Source organism: Microtus oregoni, unplaced genomic scaffold (assembly GCF_018167655.1).
Source record: "Microtus oregoni isolate MIOR12 unplaced genomic scaffold, Mior012 000057F_ref0000458, whole genome shotgun sequence".
NCBI lineage: Eukaryota > Metazoa > Chordata > Mammalia > Rodentia > Cricetidae > Microtus > Microtus oregoni.
In genome coordinates this window covers 1,885,174-1,909,269 of record NW_024543833.1, presented here as the reverse complement: position 1 = coordinate 1,909,269, position 24,096 = coordinate 1,885,174, and the positions used below count along the sequence as shown (strand labels likewise).

Below are 24,096 nucleotides of genomic sequence, written 5' to 3'. Positions count from 1 at the left end.
GCCTGGGTGGTGCTTTCCCGTTTCGTGATCCTCAGCTACAAGACCTCCTCACTCACCCTGGTAGTGTCTGCATGTGAATCTGCTTGTTGGATTGAGTGTTCTCAGGATAGGTGTTCAACGTCATGAGCACTTCCAGGCCTTTCCTAAGCCCCACATTCACGCTCCCGTATCTCTCATCTACTACATGTTACTTTCCTTTGCTGATTGTTCATGTTGTGGTGACCTCCAAATTCATTTCTTTTCAATCTTCTTTTTCTAGTATCTATTCACATCTTCCCATTTCAAAGCACCTAGTTCTCCATGCCTCTCAAGCCCTCTTCTTATTCCTGCCTTATGGTAGCAATGGCTTGGCAGCTGCCATTGTTAAGACCTATTGCAGCACCCTCCAGAACTGAGCCTGGCTTCTTGCTGTTATGGGCATAATGGAAGAAACTCCAGCTACCTTTCTTAGAATGTCCCTTTTAGCCAGGGAGCAGTAGTTACTCTGGGATCCTCTTACCTTTAAAGGTCCATAATGGTCTCATATGGAACCTGTTCTTCCCGATCAGAGAGTAGTGCCTGGTGGCAGTGCAGAAAGATAACATCAAGGTAGGAGAACTTCACTACATCTGGAGGCATTCTGCTGATGTGTACTCTTTCATAAGTGGTGTTTAAATGCTAATATAAGCAATTAGCTTAAGATTTGACAGTGGAAAACTTTTATTTGTAGATTCCAAACTGATTCTCGGTATTGGTATTACTAAAGTTAATTATCCTTTATGTCTTTTAGTATATGAAACTAGTGTGTTAATTGTTTATAGCAAAATCAGAAGTCAGATTTCAATCTTGATTTTTATTTGGCAAAAATAAAGAATTTCAGATGCAAAAATTAATCTGCAAAAACAAATGGAAAGCCTTGTTATTTTTCTATCTGATGTAATAAAAACGGTGGTAGATTGTAGTGGTGTGAAGTGATTAGACCAGAGAGAAGAAGGGAGGTTCCCTCTAAGAGGACCCTGCCTGGATGGTTTTGTAAGGCACAGCTTTGCAGTAAGACAGCTAGGACAGAAGAGGTGTGTAAGAATAACAGAGAGTAGACACAGCCAGGCACAGTGTGTGTGTGTGTGTATGTGTGAGTGAGACTTTACACTGTTGGGTTTCCATGGCTGGAGGAGGAGGGAGTGGTTGATAGTCATACGTGTCATCAACATCATCATGTAATAAGGAGTACACACTGTATTTTTTCTTTTCCTTAGTAGAAAAGACTTATTATTTTCATTTTTTATTTATATCCCAGCCACAATTATCCCTCCTTCCTCTCCTCCCAGTCCCTTCCCACCACCACCACCACCTCCTCCATTTCCTTTCAGAAAAGGGTAGGCCTCCCATGGATATTAGTCAGACATGACAAATCAAGTTGCAGTGAAACTAGGCATCCCCCTTATATTAAAGCTAGACAAGGCAACCCAATTTGAGAACTAGGGTCCTAAAAGCCATCAAAAGAGTCACGAGACAGTCCATGCTCTCACTGTTAGGAGTCCACAAGAAAACTGGTCACATCCTCTAACATATATGCAAAGGGCCTAGGTCAGCCCCATGTAGGCCTCCACTCATTGGTGGGCCATTCCCACAATTTCTGCACCACTTTTTATCCCAGCACAACTTGTAGGCAGGACAGATTGTAGGTCAAAGGCTATGTGATTGGGTTGGTGTCCTGATCCCTCCACCGGAAGTGTTGCCTGGTAACAGGAGACGGCCAGTGCAGGCTGTGCATCCCCTATTGCTAGGAGTCTTAGCTGGGGTCTGTCTAGGGCCCAGGTACTCAAATGCCGAAACTGTGAGGGACCCGTCTCTCCAGTCACCACATATTCCTTTGTGGGTGATGTTTCCAGGTGAGTTAGAAGTGAGGGAAGCAGCCAGAGCACTGACGTCTGTACAGGCAGCTCTCTGTAATTCTTCACACTTTCAGAACTTCGTGTGCCCTAATTTCCTTTCTGCATATTAGCTCTGGAGGTCCTGTAGTCTCCAGGAGCTTCCAGGTTCTCAGACTCTGCAGTCAACCTCCTGGAAATGACCTGCCTGGGCTGAGGGCAGGACCACCTTCCCTGCACACTTCATTGTGACCCTCCTGCCACAGGCACCTTTGTCAGGCTTTGTCTGCGTCCCAGGACTCATCTTCACCTGAGGCTGTAGGACTCTGATTTACGGTGGTTCCATTGTCAGGCCCCAGGGTAGCTCAGTTAAGTAAAAGATTTCCTCTCAAGATGGCACTTAGCTACAGCTCACTGATGAGGGAACTCCTGTCTGCTCACCCATGCCTCCTCCTGTCCAGAAGGCACAGTTGCAACTAGATTCAGGGTCTCACAGCCGGCCCATGGAGTAAAGTCTGCTTTCTTGACCCCCACCGAAGAGCTGCACAGCTGGAGCTGCAGTGTGTGGGGCTTGCTTCCTTTTGCTATTTGCCCATCATATGTCCCTCTCGCCCCTTTTGTGAAGTTCCAGCGTGTCCTTTTCTCTCTGTGGTACTGTCTGTTTTCACTCATGATGACACTTCCTCCCTGATCACAGAAGCAGCCTGCAGTCTAGCTCTTCCCCCGAAGCTGCCAAACTAAACATGTTTTAACTGAAAGATCCCCTTTCCTTGATGGTTTTTCTATTCTATTCCCAAAGCTTCAGTTTGTCTTACTTTATGTGTTCTTCACATGTTCATGAGAATAAATACATCTGAGCTAAAAATTAAAAAATGGTATCAACAACAAGTTCCTTTAAAAAAGATCTATTTTCTTTCTTTCTTTCTTTCATTTGTGTGTGTGTGTGTGTGTGTGTGTGTGTGTGACTTGGGTGTGGGGTACCACAGAGGCCAGAAGAGTGTGTTAGGTCTGGAACTGGAGTTATGGGCAGTTGTGTGGGGGCTCAGAAGTGAACCGTGATTTCCTAGTAAAGCAATCAGAGCTTAACTGCTGAGCCATCTCTCCAGCCCCAGATTTATTTTTTTTTTTTAGTTAACTTGAATTCTTTTTTACGTTTTGCTAGATTAATTTTACTTTCAGAACTTATTTGGAAGACCCAAGGACTATAATTAAAAAACACTGGGAGCCTTCCTTAATTTGGCCTCAGGAGCAAAAGGAAATATACTGTAACTTTCCTTTATTTTTCTGGTAAAGAGAACTTTCTCTTTTCTTTTTGCCAATAGGAAAATGCAATTCCATTAAGGTTCTTGGGTCATAGATCAGAGGCTTGGATCTACAAAAAGTGAACTTTTGGAAGAAGTGTGGTCCAATACTATGGGCCAGTTCAAAGGACAATGTAGGCAATGGCAAGCTGCCTCCTCCTCCCTCTGAGGAAAGACAGCTGTGAGTGCAAGTTACCAGAGATGGGGGGGAGGGAAGGAGGGAGGGAGGGAGGGAGGGAGAGAGAGAGAGAGAGAGAGAGAGAGAGAGAGAGATGCGCGCGCAACTTTGAGTATGAGTTACTAGGGACAGAAAGGAAGGAGGAGTCTCTCTCTCCTCTGTGTGTGTGTGTGTGTGTGTGTCTGTGTATATATGTGTTTTCTCCTTTATAAAAAGCTCCCAGATTCCTGGGAACAATCTGAAAGGGTGAAAGATGGGGGGAGGGGTGTGACTAAGCCATTCTGAAGAAGAATACTTATTTTCTTTGTGTAGTTCATCCAGGGAAAATTCACTGTTTTTCCTAATAACGAAGATGAACAGCTGTGAGGGAAATCTGAAAACGACACTTATATCTTATCTTGGAGAGCCTTTTGGGGTTATTTTTGTTGTGGGTTGAATTTTCTAATTGCATTTTCTCTGCCTACAATCCTGGTACAAACAGTGACGAATACACTGCATCCAGTCCTGGGACAAACTCTGGTGGAAGGGAGTGACCTAAACTTGTCAGCATGTTTTAGGTACACAACTAGTTCTAAAGAAAAAAAAAATGTTTTTGCTTCAGACTGTATTTTTAATTTTTTACTATTAAAGTTTTAAAAATTACATTGATCAATCTATCTACATATTTATATATGCGTATCTATCTATCTACTTATGTATTTATCTGTCTGTATGTCTGTTGGTCTGTTAGGCTTGGTAGTGAGCATTGGTAAAAACTCACTGAGCCATCTCACAGCCCTGTCCTTTCCTATATTGCTTTGATTTTCTCAACTGTGTCATGAATTGCAGAAAGAAAAGTTTTGAATACATTAAACTTGTACTATATAGCTGTTGGTTAGCTGATGAATTTTATCCAATATTTCCTAATGAAAATGAAGGAGTAGTCTGTGTGTCAGAAATGCTCCCTGCAGCAATGGAGGGAGCTGCCAGATGAGCCCCAGCCTTCTCTGCTGACACCGAGGCTTTACTGGGAATGGAAGTGGGGGCTCCCTTCACATTCCCAGAGACTTCTGAAATTTGGGTAGGTTTTGTGCACGGCCTTCATAAAAATCTTCAAAAGTTAATAGTTAAAACCACTGAAATGAATTATGGGATAAGTTAGAGGGGACTGGAGAGCTGGCTAAACAGTTCAGTTTGGTTCCAGGCACCCGTGTCAGGTGGCTCACAATACCTGTAATGCTTTCTGGCCTCCAGGGCTCCTGCAAACATGTGCACACGGATACTGATGACGCAAGTGAGCATAATTTACATACTTTTAACAGTTAAAAGTTTGTGATGCGTACAACCACAATTTGGTAAGAAATGACATATATATTTTTATCAGTATAAAAGTTTTAGATTAATGTATGTGCACCTATAGGTGCTGGCTGTCTGGGAATCTCAGAAGCAGGCATCTGATCCCCTGGAATGGAGTTACATACAGTTATGAGCTGCCATAAGGGTGCAGGGACTCAAACCCTAGTCCTCTGAGAGAACAAGTGCTCTTACCCACCGAGCCATCTCTCTAGCCCTTCACAGGCATAATATGAGATAGTTATATGTATGTTCCTTAAAAATGTCACGTCTTAGGAAATAGCAGATTGCTACAATGAATGGTTTATAGTGAAAAGAAGGATTAAAATTGCTTGTCATAGCAAGTTCCGAGAAATAAAATTGATAGATTGCTTGTTTTATGGTACAATATTTTTCATTTTTTTAATAGGAGGATTTGTTAACAGTGTAACTTCTGCCCATTGTAATAAGTAACTACAATCATAGGCATGTACAAAGATAAAAGTATAGAATCACTTACTTATATCACATAGATATAATCAATGATATACCATGTTAGTGAGGATTTTTGTTGTTGTTGTTGTTTATTGTTTGTTTCTTTGAGACAAGGCTTCTCTTTGTAGCCCTGGCTGTCCTGGAACTTGTTCTGTAGACCAGGTTGGCCTCGAACTCAGATATCTGCCTGCCCCTGCCTCTCAAGTGCTGGGTTTAAAAGGCACATCACCGCCCAGCTTGCTGGTGATTTTTTTTAACGCTTTATTTAATATGTGTATTGAGTTTTTGCCTGCTGTATGTTTTCACACCATGTGTATGTCTGGTGTTCATGCAGGCCAGAAGAGGGTGTTAGACCCTTTGGAGTTACAGACAGTTGTGAGTCCGCATATAGAAGATGAACTGAACCCAGAGCCTCTGCAAGAGCAGAAAGTGGTCTTGACTTCTAAGCCATCTCTCTAGTTGGTGACTTTTCCCTCCAACATCATCATCCAGCCTCTCCGCCTTTCCCTCTGTCTTAGCTAAGGTTTCCACTGCTGTGGTAAAACATCAAGACCAAAAAGCAATCTGGGCAGGAAAGAGTTTATTTAACTTACCCTTCCTTATTACTGCTCACTGAAGGAGGTCAGGACAGGAACTCAAATAGGGTAGAAACCTAGGGACAGAGCTGATGCAGAGGTCATGGTGGAGTGCTGCTTATTGCCTTGTCCATCTGACTTGCTCAGTCTGCTTTCTTATAGAACCCAGGACCACCTGCCCACAGATGGCACCACCCACAATGGGCTGGGCCCTCCCCCACCAATAACTAATAAAGAAAATACCACCACAGGCTTTTCTACAGCCAGATCTTATGGAGGCATTTTCTCAGTTGAGGGTCCCTCCTCTCAGATGACTCTAGTTCATATGTCAGGTTGACATAAGACCAGCCAGCACACTCTCCCTGACTCCATTCCTTTCTTCTACCTCTTTTTCCACCACATCTGCCAAGTCTTCCCCTTCCCCCTTCTTTGCCTCTTTTCCTCCGTTAAAACCTTGTTAGTTTAAATAAAAATTGTAGGACTATATCCTCAGTTCCACCATACATTGCGTCACATTTTCTGAGTTGGTGACCAGGAATTTCCTTCCTCTTGCTGCCATCCTAGCTGGTTCGTAATTGCTTAAATTATAGATTCCTTGATTTGTACTCTTCTCCATGACCTGGCATGGCCAGTATGGATCCTGGCACACACATACCGGGGGGGTTCACATGCACAAATATGTATACTTAGAAAGTTTGAAAACAAATGGGACTTGTTATTGTATACAAGTGTTATTTTGTGATTTGCTTTTTTTTACTCAGTGGTATTTGAATGAGGGTTTTCCATGTCCCACATAATGATACACCAACAGTCTAAGTTCTGATGTTTTCACATTTTCCACATTTTAATGTAAAATTTCTGAACATAATTTTTCCTTCCCCCAAGTCTTTCCAGATCCTCCCATCTCTGTACCCTCCCATCTTTATAGTAGTTCTCCATCCCCTCACAGAAACAAAATCCTTAAAACCAAAACTCCCCACAGAAATAAAACTCAAAACAAAGGAACAAAGACCAATAAGGAAAAAAAAATGGCCAAATGAAACAGAAAGTCCTCAAATAAACCACTGAGTTACTGTTGTGTTGGACAGCTGCTCCTGAGCATGGGGTCTGTCCTGGAGTCCGGTTGATGCATGCAATGGCACTCCACTGGACAAAGCTGATTTTCCCTTTGCCCCTGGGTATCAATTGCAGAAAGCTTCTAGGTTAGGGATAGCACCCAGTGTTCACTTTCCCTCTTGGTGCTGGGACCCTGTCTGACTTGAATCTGTGCAGGTCTTGTGTGCTCTGCCACAGTCTCTGTGAGTTCATATGTGCAATAGTCCTATTGTTTCTGGAAGATACTTTCCTTGGAGTTATTTCACCCATCACCTCTGGCTCTGAGAAGCTCTCCACTTTTTCTTCTGCATAGATCCCTGGACCTTGAGAGGAAGGACTCTGATGAAAACATCCCATTTAGCACTGAATGCTCTAAAGTCTGTTGATGTGGGGTTCCCCTCTGTATGCTGTATGTGTCTTACTACCATTGGTTAATAAGCTGTTTTGGCCAATGGCTTAGCAGAGTGAAGCCAGGAAGGAAATTCAAACAGAGATATAGAGAGAAAATAGGTGGAGTAAAAGAGACACCATGTAGCTGCCAAAGGAAAAGAATTGAGAACCTTTCCAGTAAACCACATCCTCGTGGCAATACAGAGATGAATAGAAATGGGTTCTTTCAAGATGTAAGAGCTAGGGAAGTCAAGAACAATGGCACTGGGTTTTGATCCTACTGTACGTACTGGCTTTGTGGGAGCCTAGGCTGTTTGGATGTTCACCTTACTAGACCTAGAAGGAGGTGGGAGGTCCTTGGACCCCCCACAGGGCAGGGAACCCTGACTGCTCTTCAGGGTGATGAGAGAGGGGAAGTTGGTTGGGGGAGGGGGAGGGAAATGGGAGGCGGTGGCGGGGAGGAGACAGAAATCTTTAATAAATAAATTAATTAATTAATTTAAAAAAAGATGTAAGAGCTAGGTAGAAATATGCCCGAGTCATTAGCTGTACAGTGCTGTAATTAATATAGTTTCTGTGTGATTATTTGGGTCTGGGTGGCCGGGAAACAAGCAAGCATCCTTAGTTTACAGTCCGTTGCTCTCTGCACATTGTCCTGCTGTGAGCCTGTGCAAGAAGAAGCTTCTCTGATGTGGTTTTAATGAGGCACTGATCTATTCGTATAGTATGTCCTTAGGAGTTTTTTTATTGTTGTGTTCCTTTAGCAGAATACTAGGGTTAGGTTTAGCCCCAGGCCTAGGACTTACCTGGTTTCAGGTTCTTGCCATTTTGGTTTCATGTCATGCAGAGGCCCTTAGAGCCATTCAGAAAATGATTGGTTACTTCTGTACGTTTGTGCAGCTGTTTCACTGGTATATCTTTCTGGAAGGTCACTGATGTTTGTAGGTTCCAGGGTTTGTAGCAGGGTGCAATTTATAATTAGCTTTCTTCTCCTGTAGCATGCAGAGTACCGTCAGCACCGTTAATACTAGTCAGTAGAGGTGAAGCTTCTAAGGTTAGGTACTGGCTTGATATCTCTGTATTCAATGGTCAATATGTCTGTTTTTGTGCCAACACCATACTGTGGTACACTTGTAAAAGAGTGAGTACCCCAGCAGCTTTGTCCACCAGGGTTGTAATTAACATGTGGTTTTACTATGTCTAGTAGTTGTGTTTTAAATATAAGAAATTGGTGAAAGTAGTTGTAATGATATTTTAAACCCATATATTCAAAATATCTCATTTCAACACAGAAACACGAGTAAGGCATTATATATTCTTTTGTGGCTTGGGTGTGGATGTGGACAGTCTATAGAATCTTCAAATAATGAACTTGTTTTGTTTCTAGCTAAAAATATATATTCAAAGTTTTAGGCATAAACATATAGAAAACTCAACATTATTGGTGATGCAGTCCTAACTATGTGTTTTCTTTGCAAGCTGGTCTCTGGACTGTCTTCACTCTCGGCGGGGCGAGCAGCAAAACAGCTGCCTCTCCAGAACTTACTTCCCCTCTGGCCAACCAGAGTCTCCTTCTTCTGCTGGTGCTGGTGAACCTGACAGATGCTCCAGACACACCAAACCCTTACAGACAAGCCGTCACGTCCTTTAAGAACACGCAAGGTCTGTGGTGCTTTTTTTTGAACCTCTTTCTAGTAAGCGGTAGCTCGTCCTCTCCAGTTTGTTTATCACTGTCTGGTTTTTGAGAGGAGCGTCAATAAGAAAAAGATGGGGTATATTTTCTGCCATTTTCCTCAGGGAGGTCAAATAATTCTTAGAATAATTCTGTGCTCCTTTAATATCCATTAAATTTATTTTTTGCAGAGACAAGTAACTTGGCAATCAAGACAAGTTCAAGTAGCTGGAACTTAATTAAATGTTAGGCACAAGAATTAGCATGTGAAGCCTACATGATTGGTTGTTTTAAATATGTCTTTTGATTAAAGTTTTATACGACTAAATATTGTAACAGAAATCAAACTTTTTTTGTCCAAGTTGATGTAGTTGGGTATGTGGAAGGGAAGGTTCCTATACTTGGGTGGTCAGGGTACGTCCAACACTCATATAATATTAAAATGAGCAAAAAGTGCAGTTATTGGGTAGATTCATAGAGGCATCTGGATGTCTTTGCCATGTTTCTTTGCTGACCTTTTCTAATTTCTCATAGTCAGAGGAGTGGGGTGCCAAGGAGTTATACCTTTGTCGTTGTTGAAAATTTCACATGTGGAGTCCTCATCCATTTGTGCTACTGTAACAAAGTACTTAAGCCTGGGGAATTGGTAAATAGCAGAAGTTTATTTCTGATAGTGCTAGAGACCAGGAAGTAGAAGATCAAAGACCCAGCAAGTGTAGTGTCTGTGAGGGCCCCCTCTCCAGTTCTTTTTTTTAAAATTGATTTTTATTATTATTATTATTATTGTTATTATTATTGTTATTATTTTGGTTTTTCGAGACAGGGTTTTTCTGTGGTTTTGGAACCTGTCCTGAAACTAGCTCTTGTAGACCAGGCTGGTCTCGAACTCACAGCTGGTCTTGTAGACCAGGCTGGTCTCACCTGCCTCTGCCTCCCAAGCTCCCAAGTGCTGGGATTAAAGGCATGCGCCACCACCGCCCGGCTCTTAATTGATTTTTATTGAGCTCTACATTTTTCTCTGCTCCCCTCCCTGCCTTTTCCCTCCCCTTCAACCCTCCCTCAAGGCTCCCAATTTACTCAGGAGATCTTGTCTTTTTCTACTTCCCATGTAGATTAGATCTATGTGTGTCTCTCTTAGGGTCCTCATTGTTGTCTAACCCATCTCCAGTTGTAATGTTGTGCCTTGATGCTGTATCTTACATAGAGATGGAAGGCTAAATGGTGATGCTGAACGAAGCCTCTTTTATAAAGGCCTTAACTCCTCACTCGCAAGGGAGGAGCACTCATGCCTGAATCCCTTCCTGAAAGCCCCACCACTGCACTGGCAGCTAAGCTTTTGTGTGCTTTGTGTGTGTGTGTGTGTGGTTTTTGTGGTTTTTGAGACAAGATCTTTGTAGCTTAGGAGCTTTGGAGCCTGTCCTGGAACTAGCTCTTGTAGACCAGGCTGGCCTCGAACTCACAGAGATCCGCCTGCTTCTGCCTCCTGAGTGCTGGGATTAAAGGCCTGCACCACCACTGCCCAGCTTGCTTTTGTGTACATTTGGGGGAGGACACAGGCGTTCAAACTATAGTGCAGTGGGGAGCCAGTATCAGTTCAGTGGATAGGAAGTGAAACTTGTGTGTTCAATGTTTTCTGTTTTATTTCTATACTTTTTCATTGGTGACAGTGTCACTTCGTAGCCAAGAAAGCTCATTTTGGAGCTGAGCTGACCTGGGTCCATCCCACACCCTGGTCATTTCGGAGTGAGACCTTGGGCAGTTTGTATAATCTCAGGGTCCTCAGTGATGGTGTCTGCAGTATGGATATACCGTCCATCCAGCACTTTACATGAATATCAAGCAAGAGTAGAGTATAGAACCCAGCAAGGATGCGGCGTATGGTTTCTGCTGTTTTAGCTTTTGCCACTCAGGCCAAAGGTTCATGTGCAGTTACAACTGGACCCTGCTTGGTACTTTAGAATGGAACCTCTTCTGTGATTATTCTCTTTTTGGAGACCACTCAGTAGCATGGCAGCTTCGAGGACTGGCATCAGAGTCAGACAGACTATAATCTGTTCCAGGTGGTTCTTTAAGAAATAAAGGAGGTTTTACTGTAGTGTAGATTCACCAATCACTGCTGTTGCTGTGAGAAAAGCAGTGTGATGCAGAGGTCAGTCTGGGTTTACTCACCATGACTTGGGACATTTTTTTATTTAATCTCTGCAAGCTTCTATTTCATCATTTCTAAAATTGGGCAGAATAATGACTCAGTTGTTGTACAGATTAAATAAGGGATAATAGACAAACGCATTGTATAATGGCTGATTCACGCCACCTGTTGGCGTGTGTAGATATTGTGACTACACACAGAAAACACATTTATGTCGGGGGAATCAAATATAGCATAGGTAAGTGGGTACTCTACTTTGCTATCATTCTGAGTCCTGTAAAAATTATTTATATTTGCATGTTCACTGTATTACTTGTATTTTTGCTGTGACATACAAACAGCAGGCTAAGGCAGGGGGCTTATTCCAACTCGTGTGTGATCCCAGGGTCCAGTCTGTTATGCGGAGTTTTGGCCTCAGCAGCTTGAGAGATGGATCTGCAGTCAGGTAGTAGAGAGTGTTGAATGCTTGTCTTAGCTTGTTGTCTGTCCCTTGTGTTCATTGTGCTTTCGTTTAGTCCGGGACCTTGGCCCATGAAAGGCACTGCCAATGGTTAAGGTTGCTCTTCTCACCTCAGTTTATCTAGATATCCCTTCACAGATGTGACCAGATCTATTTTCAGGGTATTCTAAGTCTTATCAAGTTTGACCATCACAACTCCATCCCTTGTTAGCTTGGCACCTAAACATATAAATTTTAAGCCATAGCCTTCCACTCTGTTCCCCATTGGCTCACGGCAATAGTCTCTCACAATCCCAGCACTGTATACAAGTCTAAAGTTGAAGTCTCACCTGGTACTCAAGACAACCCCTACCATGAGCTCCTAGAAAGTCAAGTCCAAGCTGCGTACTTCTCATGTGGAATGGCACGAGCGAACGTTCCCAGACAGACAGACACTAACCCTCGCGTCGCCGTGTTAGCGCTGCTGCTCTCTCCAGGTCTTCCACCTGCAGGACCTGTCCTTTGGGCCGTCCGCACTCTGTTCCTGCAGCTTCCCTTACTAGACATGCAACAGTCTAGTTATATGGCCAACATTCTAGGGCATTCTAGTTCAGTTCTGTTGCTGTAATAAAACACTCTAACCTAAACAAACTTGGAGAGAAAAGGGTGTATTTGGCCTACCCTTTCTGGTCACAATTCATCAAGGAAAGTCAGGACCAGAGCTCAAGACAGGAGCCATGAAGCCAGTGCTGCATGCTAGCTTGTTCTCTGGCTCACTCTGACTCACAGCTTATTAGTTTTCTTATACTTCCCAGAACCACCTGCCTAGGTATGGTGCTACCCACAGTGGGATGGGCTCTTCTGCACAAGTTAGTAATGAAGACAGTTCCCCACAGTTACGCCCATAGGCCAGTCTGATCTAGGTACTTCCTTGGTCTCTGGGTACTTTACTCTCAGATGACTCCGGGCAGGTTGATAATTAGAGCTAGTTAGGACATGGGGTCTCTTATTGTGACTTAGAACTTACTGCAACTTCATGGAGTGGCCTCTCAGGGCCTCCTTGCAGGAACTGCAACCCTGTTATACTTTGCCTGGCCTCTCTAGAACCAAGAGTATATGGTTATAAGTACCACAATCCTGTCAGTGTTTCTTTCAAGCTTACAAACTCAGCACAGTGGGACTAAGATCTGCTGCCAGCTCAGGATGGAACCTGGATGATTTGGACCGCAGTTTCCTTGGCTTTTGTGCCGATGTTAGGGAAACGCTTCCCCGATGGTTGTTTTAGCCCAGAACTGCTTCAGTGGTGTTCTAGTTTAAGCTCTCTCCTTTCAAGTGAATTTGCATGTTCACAAGTAGGAGTCTTTGTGGGCGGGCCTTGCCCTCAGCACAGCCTTCCTGCTGTCCAGGCTGGAGCAGGCAGTAAGATCTCTAGTAATGACAGATGATTTGTCCTTTGTGCTCTTCTTGTCTGAAACTTCAGACTTACACACTTCCCTCCTGAAACTTCACGTTTTCCTTATCTTTCTCCTCCACTTTTGCTGTCTCACTGTGGACTTGGATGAGAGCAGTGAGCTATATAATCTTGCCACTGCCAGGATGCTATGCTTATCTTGAAAGTGTCTCTGTCAAACAATTGAATCCTTTATCTTTCAATTCAGCATCACTCAGGAGTTAAGGTAGCTTAACAAGCAATTGATGTAAAGCAGGAGAGGCCGAGTTCACAGCAGAACCTGTGCAAAACGGAGGCACAGGTGTGTGTCTGTAGCCCCAGCATTGCAGGGTGGAGAGGCAAATCCAGGGCTTACTAGCTAGCCTCACTGAAATAACTGGCTTCACCCTCGCTCAGAAAATATGGTAGAGAGCACTAGAGGAAGGTACCCGAAGTCCTCCTCTGGCCTCCGCATGTATGTACACACTCATGCATCCGCCCCTCTGTCTCTCTCCCTCTCACACACACAATTAAACTAATTAATCAATTAATTAATTCATCTTCAGTCAGGTTCTTAAGATGTCCGAGCTATGATTTATTTAGAAACTTTAGCAAGTTTCTCAGCAGTTGTAGTCAGTTAATTTTTAGTTTTTAAAGATTGGTTTTATTTATTTTAAATATGTATGTATGTATTTGTCCTTGTGTGGGTAGTGGCTTGAGTGCATCAGGTGTTCCTGGAAGCCAGAAGGTGGAGTCGCACATGGTCGCGGGCCACCCATGCGGTCCTCTGCCAGAGCAGTTTGCCACACTGAGCTCTCTGTTCATCCTTCAGTTTTGTTTAAATAAAACTTTTGTAGATGTTTATGGTCGTTCCCTAGGCCAGCTGTATTTCATATATTTATTTTTATTTTATTTTAATACTAGCTAAATTGCATATTGTTATTTTACCCATTTTTCTTAAAAATGAATTAATTTTAGTGGTGCATCAGCCATGGTTTACTTATTTGAAGAAGCTTAGCTATTGTGTGTAAATAAACTCCTCGGAAATGCTCATCTGCACTTTCATGAATTTTCATGCTTGTTCTCTGTGTTTTAGACAGCAGTCCTTTCCCGTCGTCCATCCCACACACCTTCCAGATTAACTTCAACAGTCTGTACACAGCCCTCTGTGAGCAGCAGTCCGATCAAGCCACACTCCTCCTGTACACTCTGCTCCACCAGAACAGCAACGTCAGGACGTACGTGTTGGCTCGAACAGATATGGAAAACCTTGTAAGTATCACAAGAAACATGCCGTGCCTGTCTTGCGACTTTATAAAGAGTGACTTATTTTCTTTTCCAAGAGGGTAAGAGTGCTCGTCTGATGGGAGATGTCACCAGACATAGGCAGAGGGTCTGCACCTCCTCCCTGTAGGAGGCAGTTTACGGGGAGCTGCTCACAGCCCAAGTGAGTGGGCAGCCTCAGTCAGTGTGACACAACCTCTGTCCTTGTGGTTGCCCAGGTCCCATCTCAGCAGGCGCTCTAAGAAGCGTCCTGTACAACCCTCAAGGACATTTGTATATCTTCTTGTTCCTTCCAGCTGATGAGGCCTGTCCTCTGGGTTCGCGTAATTGGTCTTGGTTGTCACACATTGCTGCTGACAGCGATGAAAGCCAGGGTGATTGTTCCAGCTTGGTTTCCCCCAAGGTCCATCCTCCGCACAGCCTGGATGCCAGTGCCCTCTGAGTGCCACTCCTGGATGGTTAGTCATTTTCAGGCACCTGGCCAGACACCACTTTAAGGTCCACTCTGTGAATAAAATCAGTTCTACAATTTGTCTTGGCAGATGGAGCTCCTTTAGGCAATCACTGATTTCCATCGAAGCTAATGTTTACCATCAGTTTCACTAAAGGGAAGAGTAGGCTACCGTACCAGGGTATGCTTGAAATATCGTCAACTGTCACTGCATTCATTATCCCATGTCCCCCAGCCTCAGGTTCCACAGGTCGAACAGAGCTTCACCGAGCATTTGTTAGCTTCTTTTATTGGTTCTAAATACTATGTAAAGGTTGAAAAAGCATTTTTAGCATATTATTTATCACAGTGGCATAAGAACAAAAAGTGTGATGTATAAAAAACAGTCTCCAGAAAGGTGAATAGCATTGCCTTAAATAGCACAATACGGTGTGAAAGTCCTTTAGTCACAAGGAAAACTCTGGCTCCCCATGGGTGTGAGGAGCACCGAGATAGCTGTGTGCAAGGAATTCTGGGGGACTTTTGACAATCAGCAGAAAGCCTGGGCGTGGCAGGAACTGGAGACAGGAGCTGCTGCCTAGGCCTTGGAGGAGTGTTTCACTTAGGTATAAGGTGGAGGTAAACACTCATTGATACAGTACAGATTAGCCTGCTGTGTCCTACTTTTCTGCCCAGGAGAGATGGGGACCAACTACTCCTGGCTCTGACAACCCAAGAGAGAGATAGACAGAGACAGACAGACAGACAGACAGAGGTGGGAGGGGGAGAGGGAGAGAAAGGGAGAGAGCGCCATCCTCAGCTCTTAAGCAGTCACATCGGCAGACAAGACTGAACCCTAGGGCTTACTGCTCCAAAAGACTTTGGCAAAATGGATTGAAATCCCACAACACTCAGCCTGCTTTCTTATAGAACCCAGGACCACCAGCCCGGGGTGGTCCCACTCACAGTGGACTAGGCTCTCCCCCATCAACCACTAATGAAGAAAATGCCCTACCGGCTAGCCTACAGCTGCATCTTGAGGAGGCATTTTCTCAATTGAGAGTCTCTCATCTCTGAAGACTCTTAAGCTTGTGTCAAGTTGACTTAAAACTACCCAGCACAGCCTGGATCTGAAGAAGCATCCTCCACATTATGATGAAAAGACTCGGTAGTGTGTGGTGGTATTTTCAGGTTCCTATAACAGGTGGACCCCGGGTGGTAGAAGTAGGACTCAAGGCATGGGCTCTCTCGAAGGCTGTGTCCACCCCTGCTTGAGGTCTGAGAGCTCCCCTTCCTGCTCAGTACCTTGTAAGGAGTCTTCTCCTTTTGCCCCCGCTGCTATGGTCTCCACCATGTCAGCCTTACTGTGGCAAGTGAAATGCTCCTGAAACCATGAGCCAGATAAGCCTTCCGTCCAGTAAGTTGATTCTTTCAGAATATTTTCTATTTTGGCCACAGCGATTAGAAAGCGGCTCACACTGGGTAAGAGGGGAAAAGGAAGAGAATGATTGGAGAACTAATAGCCAAAAAGTCCAAGATTTCTCTTTGAAATCATGAAAATATTCTAAAATTAACTGGTGATAGTTACACATTTGTAAATCTATAAACTATTTAATTGTATCCTTTAAATGCAGGGATTATACAATATGTATATTTACTATCTCAGTAAAAACATTGAGAGGAAGAGTTAATGTTACTTTGGCATAGTCCTGTTGGACCCGTCATTTTTAACTTGTGGGGATGGGGTGGTGCAAGACAGAAATTCTCTGCAACTCTGACTGTCCTGGAACCCAATTAGTGGATGAGGCTGGCCTCAGATTCAGAGATCCTCCTGCCTCTGCTTCCCCACATGCTGGAATTAAAGGCATGCATCACCAAACCCGACTCTTTTAACTTTTAAGTTTTTTTTAAAATCCACCCCTCCTCACTCCCCTCTCCCCCGTGTGTGTGTGTGTGTGTGTGTGTGTGTGTGTGTGTGTGTGTGGTGTTACCCTTGAAGGCCACAAGAAAACGTTGGGTCCCCAGGTCCTTTACTAAAGTGTGGTATGGCGTAGGTTTATTTCATCTTACAGCTTGTAGCATACTTTCCAAGGAAGTCAGGCCAAGAACCTAGAGAATGGTTTTGCTCACTGGCCTGCTTTCCATGGTTTTTCTCAGCCATCTTTTTTAAAACACCAGTGAGCAGGGCCATCAGCCAAGAAAATGAAAATGCACCGCAGTCTTGCTCACAGACCCATCTGGTGGGGGCATTTTCTCAATAGACACTTGCTCCTTGAAAAGGACTCTAGCTTATGCCAAGTTGACATAAAACCAGCCACACAGGGTGTGTGGTGGTTTCACACAGGCACAGTATACTTCAAGTGATGGTTACCCTGGTTCGTATAGAATGAGCAAACAGACAGTGTCAGAGAAATGATTAGAAATGAACTTACACATATGTGAACAGAATCATCAGCTGAAACCCTGATACTCTGAAGACTAAGTCTCGGCACGCGCAGAGAAAACACACAGTGGGCAGCAGTAGTCCCTTCAGTTAGTTCCTTAGGGAAGTGCACCTTTGGATTATAGCACGAAAGAACACGCGGTATGAAGCATGCAGATTGAAATGCTTTAAATTTATGAGCAGCCAAGCTCTTCTGAACAGTTCAAGTTTCTTTTCCTTCCTTTTTTAAGTAGAGGAGGTTGATCTAACATCTAAAATTTCAACTGTGAGCCCAAAGGGTCTCTGGACATTAGCCTTTCCTTTGGCAAGACCTTTACAGAGTTAGTGATGACTCTTGCTTGGGAGCTTTGGTGTGTGTGTGGAGAGTGCATGTGGCCAAGTGAGTGTTTATCTTTTGTATTACGAAAGCTACATGACCTTAGAGCAAAACATACAAAATAGCAGTGTTAAGCCCTCATAGTATATTGAAATTTTATCATTTTTTATTTCCTAGGTTTTACCAATTCTTGAGATTCTGTATCGTGTTGAGGAAAGAAATTCACACCATGTATATATGGCCCTTATAATACTGTTGATCCTTACAGAAGACGACGGCTTCAATAGGTCCATCCATGAAGTGGTAAGTTCCCATGGTTGATGAGGGGTTACAGGCAGAAGTGCTTCTCCATAGAGTGTACTTGGCCGTAGTGCTTCATCTGTTTTCCTTCTGGAAGAGTTCTGGGAGCACTTGGACTAGAGATGGTGTTTTCTTAGTTTCACGAACTAATGCTGTGTCTTGTCCCCTCATTCTCTTCTGAACAACTTGTAGCCTCTGTTTTCATTAGTGTATGTTTGTTGTACATTATACTGGGTTCCTTGAGGGTACTTTCATATGAACATACAATGTTTTTGAGCATTTGATTATTTCTTCATTCCCCCAGGACAATTTCCACATCTACTTTAGTGCCGTATGTATTTGAAATCGAGCATCCAGAAACGAGAGAAAGCATAGGCTTTATCTGAGACTGCTTAATATACTTAATGTGATCGTCTTCAGTTGTGTCCATTTTTCTGATGTCATTTTGTCCTTTTTAGTGTTGTTTTTTTTGGGACAGGGTCTCCTGTAACCCAAATTGACTTTGAACTATCTATGTTGGTAAGGCTTGAATTCCTGGTCTTTCTGCCTCTGCATCCCTGATGCTGGGGAGTCACGGGTGTGTAGTAGCGCACCCAGCTAACTTTGTTCTTAAGGCTGAAAAAAAATGCCGTTGTGTGTGCACACTACATTTTCTTCACCCTCGTTATTGGTAGACACTTAGGTCAGTTCCATAATTTAGCAGCTGTGAGCAGTGCTGCTGTGAGCATGATGGGCAAGTGTCTTTGTGACATGTTGGCTTGGAGTCCTTGGTAAATAGCCAAAAGTGGTATATGACCAAAAGCATCATATGTTGTTTCTAGTTTTAGTTTTTTGGGAAACTATCATCTTGGTTTCCATAGTAGCTAGACATAGTTTACATTTCCACCAGAAGTGTTTGGGATTTCTCTTAAAAAAAAAAAAAGTGTGTGTGTCTGGGGGCGTCAGACTAAGTGGCAAACACTGAGCCATTACCTAGTGAGCTGTCTCGTCTGCCTATTCCCTTTCCCACACAGTCAGCATTTGTTATTGTTTCCTAAAATTCTGCCATTCCGACAGGGAGGAGGCATAATCTTTTGCTTGTTTTAATTTGAATTTCTCTGATTTTTTTGTGAATATTTCAACTTTTCTTAAAGTTATCTACTCATTTATTAAGTGGGTTGTTTGATTTCTTGTTCTTTAGTGTTTGAGTTTCTCCTGTATTTTGGACCTCAGTCTCCTGTGAGATGTGTAGATAGCAGATTTTCTCTCATCCTGAAGGTTGTCTCTTCACTAGATTGTTTATTTTTATGTGCTCAAGTTTTTAGTTTCGTGAGATTACATTTCTCAGTTGAGACTATTTCCTGAGCAGCTGGAATCCTGTGCAGGGAGCCCTCACCTATACCAGTATCTTGAGGCATTTTTCCTCTTGTCAGCTTCAGAATTTTACATCTGATCTATTTGGAGTTGATTTTTGCACTGGGTGAAAAATTGGGATCTACTTTTATTTTACGTGTGGGTATCCAGTTTGTTGAAGAGACCATCTTTTCTCCAATGTATATTGTTAATATATTTATGAGATGTATAAATATCTATATATCACACCTTTAAAAGTTGACTTATTTATATTATTGGTGGGTTGTAAGAATTCTTTATATATTTTTGATCTTAAGCTTTTTTGGTATTCTAATCTGTTAATATAGTGAATTACACTGATGAATCTTCACATTCTTGAGATAAACCATGATTGGTCTTGGTGTATTAATTGGTTGTGTGTATTCTTTTAAGTTTGGTTAATCTGAGTTTTGTTAGCTGTCTCTTAAGGAATTTGTGTACTTTTTCTAAGATACTCTTTATTGACTTGGTACTGGCTGGCAGCTCGGAACAGCCCCAGTAGTTTGAATGCTGGGCCCGTGGTGTCCCTGGGCTCTCCTAATTATCCATGGAAGTTCTTTACGTTCTCTAGGGAAAGTTCTCCTCTCAGCACCTACTCTGTCTTACTTTTGCTTCTCATTGCTAAGTTCTGTTTACTTTTCCTGTTGTTTTTATCTGTTTGCTCTGTCTCTTTCATATACATCTGTTCTTTGTCTGCCAATGATATCTGTAGATATACCTATCTCCTCTTTGTCTATTAATTCTATCAGTAGATATATACATGTCCTCTTTTTCTATTAATTATATTAGCAGATATACACATCTTCTCTTGGTCTACTAATGATATCTATAGATCTATAATCTCTTTGTCTTTTAATTATATTAGCAGATATACACATCTCCTTTTTGTCTACTAATGGTATCAGTAGATGTATACATCTCCTCTTTGTCTATTAGTTATATTAGCAGATATACACATCTACTATATCTACTATAATTCTTCTACTAATTATATTAGTAGATAACCTCTTGATTTGCAGACCTGGTTTTCTTTCCCTCATCTGTTTAAGAAAAGAGGAGTAAACCTATTAGCACCTCTGCTTAGCTGAACTGAAGGTCTCCACTCATCTTTTTACTGCTTTACTTACCTTTAGAGTAACTAACTACCAGGAAATGGGAGACACATCTTTTTCCTAAGGGAGTCATTTTTACTCAAATTTTTCTTCCTCATTACAGATATTAAAAAACATTACTTGGTATTCAGAACGAGTCTTAACTGAAATTTCCCTGGGGAGTCTCCTAATTCTGGTCGTAATAAGAACGATACAGTACAATATGACCAGGACTAGAGTAAGTATCCCAGAGCTATTTTCTCCACCTTTATGTACTGTTGACCATGTTGTAAAGCATTTTAATCCCGTGAAATGTGGTTATGGAATGTGCTAGAAAATTTAAATTTAATATCACAGACCATGCTAGAAAAATTCAGACCAGCACACACTTACCATATTACACGATTATACTGCAATGTCTATTTCTTAATATCGACTCATTATTCACTGCAGTACCCTTTGTATGAAATGGAGAGAAGCAGGGAAGCACATTGAGATCCAGGCTGCTGTATGCCCGCCCTTGCTAGACTGATAGCACTGGTTGGCCCTTTTAAGCTGCAGCGAAATATATAACTAGATGACTATGAGAAAATACAAATTCACATAAGGAGGAAAAGTGCAAGGAGCTGGGGTTGTTGCTCGTTTGGCAGTGCTAGCTGGCACTCCCAGAGTCCTGGGCTCTAGCCACTGCACTCCATAAGCTGAACACAGAAGTCCTGCCAGTCGCTTCAAGGTCATCCTCAGCTATATAGCAATTTTGTTTCGTTGAGACAGGATCGTATTACGTAGCTCTGACTGACCTGTAACTGGCTATGTAGACAAGGCTGGCCTTGACTCACAGAGATTCACCTGCCTCTGCTTCTCTAATGCTGGAATTAAAGATGTGTGCCACCATGGCCAGCATACATAACAAATTTGAGACCAGCCTGAACTACATGAGCTCCTGTCTTCAAAACAAAGAAAAGCAATCCCCCAAAGTACTAGTTCAAATGCCTTGAAAAGTTGGAAAAAATTAATTCTGCTGAATTCTGTAAAATTTCAGTCTTAGTCAGTAGAAATATGTTACCAAGGAAAGCTGTGTACAGAACACACAGCTAAGGGGTTGTTTACTTCATGTTTTCTTGTATTTTGCTCCATGGGGCTGGTACAGATGTATATCCCAATTATTTTTATCTGAGATCACAGTAGGCAGTCTCTGCTGTGCGTGACGGGGAGGGTCTAGAGCCATCACAGGGTGATCCGTCATCTGTGTCATCGTATTTCATGTCCATTGCTTCCAAGTGAATTGTGGAAACACTCTGACTTCTCGGTGCTGTGTAGATTTGGGGACTAGAGAATACAGATCCAGGGCACTTTTCTAGCATTAGGGACAGTTGGGCGTACAGTTACTTTTAGTTAACCTTCCTTGAAGCATGTAGAAGATATGATGTGTGTTCTAAAGTTGTTCTTTTCCCACAGGACAAGTACCTGCACACAAACTGCTTGGCAGCTTTAGCAAACATGTCGGCACAGTTCCGTTCTCTCCATCAGTACGCTGCCCAGAGGATCATCAGGTAAAAAGGAACTTTAAAGGAAACACTGAGTTTTCCTTTTGGCTGGTCTTCTGATAAGGGTACCACACAGAGACCTTTTTAAACATGTGCACAAATGGCAGGTGTTCCTCAGTTTCCCATTCTTTCCTATGGTTGAGGATACCTTGTTCTGTTTTATTTGTTGATCAGCATTTGTGGGCATGTATGTTAGGTCCTTTTATGAACTGGAGTGTTAGGTCTCCTCTTAGGTTGTGTATCAGCTTTCTGGAGGCACACTTTGTTAACCATGCAAACAAAGCTGTAACCACTGTGCTAAGTATTTTCTAAAGCATCAAACTACACTTTGACAGTTATCTGTGTTTGTCTTTGAGAACTGTCATTTTTATTTTTGGTAGGGTTTTATGCAAGGGCTGTATCACTGCCGTACCCCCCACCACAGTATTCTCTCCATAGCTGTTTAACTTTGTCATGATCTCCTGTTATTGCTGATATTACTTATATAAATTTGTTATAGTGCAGGTTTGTACGGTCAACAGAGCCGCATTATTTTCTAGATGCTCCGTGGGAGAGCCTGTTTTCCAGCTGTTAGAAGCACCTTGTTCTTTGATTCATGGCCTCTGTCACCATCAGGAGTGGGTGGCTGAGTCCTCTCATCATTCCAGACTCCTTTTTGTGGTTCTCCCACTTAGATGGCACCTTGGCCCTGCCTAACAAACCCACAATCTCCTCACCATCTTAATAGTCTTATAGAATCATAACTGTGTGTTCCCTTTTGCCAAATACAGTTACATATTAACATTTTCTGAGGACGTACAGTTTGGCCTGCCATAACAGTCATCACTAGGAACCCCCATTGTCACCCCTCTTCCTTTTCCAAGAGTATATGATCTTTAAAGTTAGGAAAGTTATTATCAGATCATAAATATCATTTGCAAGGATTTCTAATATATGTGGGTTATCTTTTTCTTTTTCAGTAGGCTGCTCAATGCGAGTTTTCAAGTAAACCATGTATCAGGGAAGTTGTTTTGATTTGGGTTTTGTTTTTTCATACAATGCATTTTGTTCATCTTTCTCAACCCCCAGCTCTTTCCAGATTGTCCTCCAACTCCATGGTCTCTCCCCTCCCTTTTTAAAAACCTCCTGGAGTCCACTTGTATTGGCCAATTATTCCCAGGCCTGGAGCCTGCCCAGAGTATGGTGTGATCAATATACCACGTATCACAATGCTCCTCGGCTAGGGCCTGGGACTTCGTGACCACCTTCCCCTCTTCCATGTGGAGATTTTGTCCAGCTCGTGTGCCCTGTCACAGTCCCCGAGAGTTCATATGTGCATCTGCCTTATTGTAGCCAGAACAGAGTGTTTCCCTGAAGTCACCCACCAACCTCTGACTCTTAGAATCCCTCTGCTCCCTCTTCTGTATGAATCCCTGAGCTTTGGAGGTGAGTATGATATAGCTATCTTGTTTAAGGCTGATCGCTTCAAGGCTTCTTATTCTCTGTGCATTGACTGACTGTGGTCTCTGTGTTAATTGCCATCTACTGCAAGAAGAATCATATCTGATGAGAATTTAGCAGTGCCTTGATCTATAGTCACTAAGAGTCATTTTAATGCAATGTCCATTTAGGAGAATAGTCATAGTAGGTTTTCCTCTTCAGCCCACCTATCTAGCCATAGCCTTGTTAGCAGGGTTAGCTATGATGACCTGGGCTCATTTTTGGTAATTATTCAGAACTAATTTCAGTTCTTTAAATAGAGAACTGAATTCTTCAGATTTTAGTAGAGACTGTTTTATATTGATTCACAAGTGAGTTCACGTCTGGTCTCCGGACAGTTTGTTGCAGTAGAGTGGGAAGCAGTAGTAAGAGGTTGGCCAGTTCCTGACTTCGTACTAACATGAACTTTATTTCTTACACACACACACACACACACACACACACACACACACGCAGTCTCCTCATACTCTGAAAAAAGGGGGATAAATGTCTAATCAGAATGACCACTTTGAGAAGAAAGTAAGCATTTCAGCCTGTCTTCAAGTACCAACACGAGCTTTATGTTTTGATGAAGGAAACATTGGAACAGGTAAAGTCTGCACTAATTGATTTTGCCTAAATGTCATCTGGTTGATCTTTTTCTCAGCTGTGTATTCTGCAAGGAGGCTCAGAAGAAGTCTTTATTGCTTGAGGGAACAACCTGTTTTCTGCAAGAGTACCTCTGGTTGAGGCTGATCTCATCTCATTGGGGAGGGGGGGTAGTCATGTCTGTGAGGCTGTAATAAAGAAGCTGCTTGTTTGTCCCGGCTGCCCAGAACCGAAATAATCACACAGAAACCATATTATTTAAAACACTGCTTGGCCCATTAGCTCTAGCTTCTTATTGGCTAGCTCTTACATATTAATTTAACCCTTCTCCATTAATCTGTGTATCGCCACGTGGCAGTGGCT

At 42.7% G+C, this 24,096-nt stretch overlaps 1 protein-coding gene across 2 annotated transcripts in view; it reads left to right on the top strand.

The window, feature by feature from the left end:
* Nucleotides 1-24,096, top strand: part of Dym (dymeclin) — a 262,580-nt gene that overhangs the window by 72,752 nt on the left and 165,732 nt on the right. For both annotated transcript variants that reach the window (XM_041639282.1, XM_041639281.1), the window contains 5 exons: nucleotides 8,675-8,857; nucleotides 13,981-14,156; nucleotides 17,535-17,660; nucleotides 20,244-20,357; nucleotides 21,578-21,672. In XM_041639282.1, coding sequence (XP_041495216.1) covers nucleotides 8,675-8,857; nucleotides 13,981-14,156; nucleotides 17,535-17,660; nucleotides 20,244-20,357; nucleotides 21,578-21,672 — 694 coding nt within the window. The remainder of the gene's footprint in view (nucleotides 1-8,674; nucleotides 8,858-13,980; nucleotides 14,157-17,534; nucleotides 17,661-20,243; nucleotides 20,358-21,577; nucleotides 21,673-24,096) is intronic.